Genomic DNA, 4,519 nt, shown 5'->3' with positions numbered 1-4,519 from the left:
TTCCAGTTTTTGAAAGAGGTCATTTATAAGGCCTGGTCTACACTACGACTTTAATTCGGTTTTATCACCGTTAATTCGAATTTACCCTGCAACCGTCCACACAACGACGCCATTTATTTCGAAATAAAGGGCCCTTTAAATCGATTACTGTACTCCACCCCGACGAGCGGAGTAGCGCCAAAATCGATTTTAACATTTCGAATTAGGGATAGTGTGGCCGCAATTCGATGGTATTGGCCTCCGGGAGCTATCCCACAGTGCATCATTGTGACCGCTCTGGACAGCAATCTAAACTCGGATGCACTGGCCAGGTAGACAGGAAAAGCCCCGCGAACATTTGAATTTCATTTCCTGTTTGCCCAGCGTGGAGAGCACAGGTGACCACAGATAGCTCATCAGCACAGGTAACCATGCAGGCCGATAATCGAAAAAGAGCACCAGCATGGACCGTGAGGGAGGTACTGGATCTGATCGCTATATGGGGAGAGGATTCAGTGCTAGCAGAACTTCGTTCTAAAAGACGAAATGCCAAAACTTTTGAAAAAATCTCCAAGGGCATGATGGAGAGAGGCCACAATAGGGACTCAGATCAGTGCCGCGTGAAAGTCAAGGAGCTCAGACAAGCCTATCAAAAAACAAAGGAGGCAAACGGTCGCTCTGGGTCAGAGCCACGGACATGCCGCTTCTACGCCAAGCTGCATGCAATTCTAGGGGGGGCCACCACCACTACCCCACCTGTGATCGTGGATTCCGGGTCGGGGATAGTCTCATCAGCTACACCTGAGGATTCTGCCGATGGGGGAGAGGAGGAGGAGGAGGAGGATGAGCTTGCAGAGAGCACACAGCACTCCGTTCTCCCCAACAGCCAGGATCTTTTTCTCAGCCTGACTGAAGTACCCTCCCAACCCTCCCAAGCCAGTATCCAAGACCCTGACCCCATGGAAGGGACCTCAGGTGAGTTTACCTTTTAAAATATAAAACTTGTTTTAAAAACAAACGGTTTTTAATGATTACTTTTCCCTGAGGACTTGGGATGCATTCGCGGTCAGTTCAGCTACTGGAAAAGTCTGTTAACGTGTCTGGGGATGGAGCGGAAATCCTCCAGGGACATCTCCATGAAGCTCTCCTGGAGGTACTCCAAAAGCCTTGCCACAAGGTTTCTGGGCAGTGCATCCTTATTCCGTCCTCCATGGTAGGACACTTGACCACGCCATGCTTGCAGCAAGTAATCTGGTATCATTGCCTGACAAAGCCTGGCAGCGTATGGTCCCGTGTTTGCTGGCATTCAAGCAACATCCGTTCTTTATCTTGTTCTGTAATCCTCAGGAGAGTGATATCACTCATGGTAACCTGGTTGAAATACGGGAACTTAATTAAGGGGACAGAAGTGGCCGTTCCTACTGGGCTGTTTGCCTGTGGCTGAAAATAAATCCTTCCCTGCAGTTAGCCAAGCGCAGATGGGAAATTGGCCCTGAGCTTTTCGCGTTTGGCTAGCAGGGATCTTCCCTTTTACCAGCCATGCGGTGGGGGGAGGGGTACCGTGATCATCCCAGAGAATTTATGGCGGGAGGGGGGCGGCGGGGGGGGGGGGGGGTTAGTTTGGTTCCTGCAGGGATCTTCCCTGATACCAGCCACGCGGTGGGGGAGGGGTACAGCGATCATCCCAGAGAATTCATGGCAGGAGGGGGGGGTTAGTTTTTTTTCTGCTGCTGCTGAATGTTAACAGAAAAACCGCACCACTCTACGGGCTTTGCTTGGTATGTGGGAAAGGAGGACGCAGAAGCCATAAGACAATGGCTTACCATGGCCGCATGCAAGCCGAATTCTGTTGCCCGGACCTGTGATCTCTAGCAGCAAAGCCACAGGCACTCAATATTAAGAGGCAAAATGCGACCTTGCACAGAAATCACATGTGCTATGTAATGTGAATAGTGTTGGTCACCGTGAAAGAGTATAAGCATTGTTCTGCAAAATGTATCTTTTTAAACAATTCTCTCTTTTTTCCCCTCCCTACAGCAGCTGCAAATTCCTCAAGCCTCCCTCCTCCATCCCGAAGGCTATCACAGATAAGGCGTCGTAAGAAGAAGACGCGAGAGGAGATGTTTGCAGAAATTATGGAATCCAGCCACAGTGACAGAGCTCATCTGAATGAGTGGAAGGAAACAGTTTCAAAGTATAGGAAAGAAGCCAGTGAACGTGAGGACAGGAGGGACCAACGTGAGGACATGAGGGACCAACGTGAGGACAGGAGGGACCAACGTGAGGAGAGGAGAGACGCTCGAGATGAGAGGTGGCGGCAGGAAGATCAGAGGAGGCAGGATGCAACGCTGGGGCTGCTGCATGAGCAAACAGACATGCTCCGGCGTCTGGTGGAGCTTCAGGAACGGCCGCAGGAAAACAGACTGCCGCTACAGCCCCTGTACCCCCCTCTCCCCCTCCCCATGTTCCATATCCTCCTCACCCAGACGTGTAAGAACGCGGGGGGGGAGGCTCCGTACACCTTCCCATTCCACCCCAGTGGACAGCCCAAGCAAAAGGCTGTCATTTTTTTAACCTTTTTTTAGTGGCCTTTTCCTTCCCACCGATCCTCCTCCCAAATCCCACCCGGGTTCCCTCCCTCTTTTTCTAATCTATTAATAAAGAATAAATGATTTTTAAATGATAGTGACTTTATTTGGTTTGAAAGCAAGCTGGGGGAAGGGGGAGGGTGGGTTCCTTACAGAAAATGAGTCAATAAAGGGGGCAGGTTTTCATGAAGGAGAAACAAACAGATATTTCACACTGTAGCCTGGCCAGTCAAAAACTGGTTTTCAAAGCTTCTCTGATGCACAGCGCTTCCTGGTGTGCTCTTCTAATCGCCCTGGTGTCTGGCTGCGCGTAATCAGCAGCCAGGCGATTTGCCTCAGCCTCCCACCCCGCCATAAAGGTCTCCCCCTTACTTTCACAGAGATTGTGGAGCACGCAGCAATCAGAAATAACAATGGGGAGATTTCTTTGGCTGAGGTCAGAGCGAGTCAATAATGAACGCCAGCGACCTTTTAAACGGCCAAATGCACATTCTACCACCATTCTGCACTTGCTCAGCCTGTAGTTGAACAGCTCCTGACTCCTGTCCAGGCTGCCTGTGTATGGCTTCATGAGCCATGGCATTAAGGGGTAGGCTGGGTCCCCAAGAATAACTATTGGCATTTCAACATCCCCAACGGTTATTTTCTGGTCCGGAAAGTAAGTCCCTTGCTGCAGCCCTTTAAACAGAGTAGTGTTCCTGAAGACGCGAGCGTCATGAACCCTTCCCGCCCAGCCCGCTTTGATGTTGGTGAAACGTCCCTTGTGATTCACAAGTGCTTGCAGCACCATTGAAAAGTACCCCTTGCGGTTTATGTACTCGGTGGCTTGGTGCTCCGGTGCCAAGATAGGGATATGGGTTCCATCTATCGCCCCACCACAGTTAGGGAATCCCATTGCAGCAAAGCCATCCACTATGGCCTGCACATTTCCCAGAGTCACTAACTTTCGTAGCAGCACCTGAGTGATTGCTTTGGCTACTTGCATCACAGCAGCCCCCACCGTAGATTTGCCCACTCCAAATTGATTCCTGACTGACCGGTAGATGTCTGGTGTTGCAAGCTTCCACAGGGCTATCACCACGCGCTTCTCAACTGTGAGGGCTGCTCTCATCTTGGTATTCTGGCGTTTCAAGGCAGGGGACAGCAAGTCACAAAGTTCCATGAAAGTGCCCTTACGCATGCGAAAGTTCCGCAGCCACTGGGAATCGTCCCACACCTGCAACACTATGCGGTCCCACCAGTCTGTGCTTGTTTCCCTTGCCCAGAATCGGCGTTCCATGGATAGAACCTGCCCCATTAACAACATGATCTCCAAAGCACCGGGGCCCGTGGTTTCACAGAATTCTGTGTCCGTGTCCATGTTCATGTCCTCATCATGCTTGTCGCTTTGCTGCCGCCGCTGCTGCCTCCTCGCCTCGTTTTTCTGGTCCTGGCTCAGCATAAACTCCACGAGAACACGTGAGGTGTTTACAATGTTCATGACTGCTGTCTTGAGCTGAGCGGGCTCCATGCTTGCCGTGGTATGGAGTCTGCAGTGTTCACCCAGGAAAAAAGGCGCGAAATGGTTGTCTGCCGTCCGTTGCTTTCATGCAGGGAGGGAGGGAGGAGGTGAGGCTGTACCCAGAACCACCTGCGACGATGTTTTTTGTCCCATCAGGCACTGGGATCTCAACCCAGAATTCCAATGGGCGCGGGAGACTGCGGGAACTATGGGATAGCTATGGGATAGCTACCCAGAGTGCAATGCTGCAGAAATCGACGCTAGCCCTGGTACTTGGACGCACACCGCCGAATTAATGTGCTTAGTGTGGCCGCATACATTTCGACTTTATACAATCTGTTTCCCAAATTCGAATTATATAAATTTGGATTAATCCCGTAGTGTAGACATACCCTAAATTCTGATTGGCTCAAATGCATAGTAAATATTTTTACACCATTTGCTGGATAAA

General features: G+C 50.7%; 1 protein-coding gene across 1 annotated transcript; it reads left to right on the top strand.

Annotated features, from left to right (window-relative positions):
- Positions 1 to 271: 271 nt before the first annotated feature.
- Positions 272 to 2,657, top strand: LOC135980830 (pre-mRNA-splicing factor CWC22 homolog). Its single transcript, XM_065581061.1, has 2 exons — positions 272 to 954; positions 2,017 to 2,657. Exons 1-2 carry the CDS (start codon positions 411 to 413, stop codon positions 2,562 to 2,564), a joined length of 1,092 nt encoding a protein of 363 aa, XP_065437133.1. The 5' UTR covers positions 272 to 410; the 3' UTR covers positions 2,565 to 2,657.
- Positions 2,658 to 4,519: the final 1,862 nt, after the last annotated feature.

Source organism: Chrysemys picta, chromosome 1 (genome assembly GCF_011386835.1).
Source record: "Chrysemys picta bellii isolate R12L10 chromosome 1, ASM1138683v2, whole genome shotgun sequence".
Classification (NCBI taxonomy): Eukaryota; Metazoa; Chordata; order Testudines; family Emydidae; genus Chrysemys; species Chrysemys picta.
Note: the sequence above shows the minus strand (reverse complement) of the source record. Positions and strands in the feature narration are given on the sequence as shown.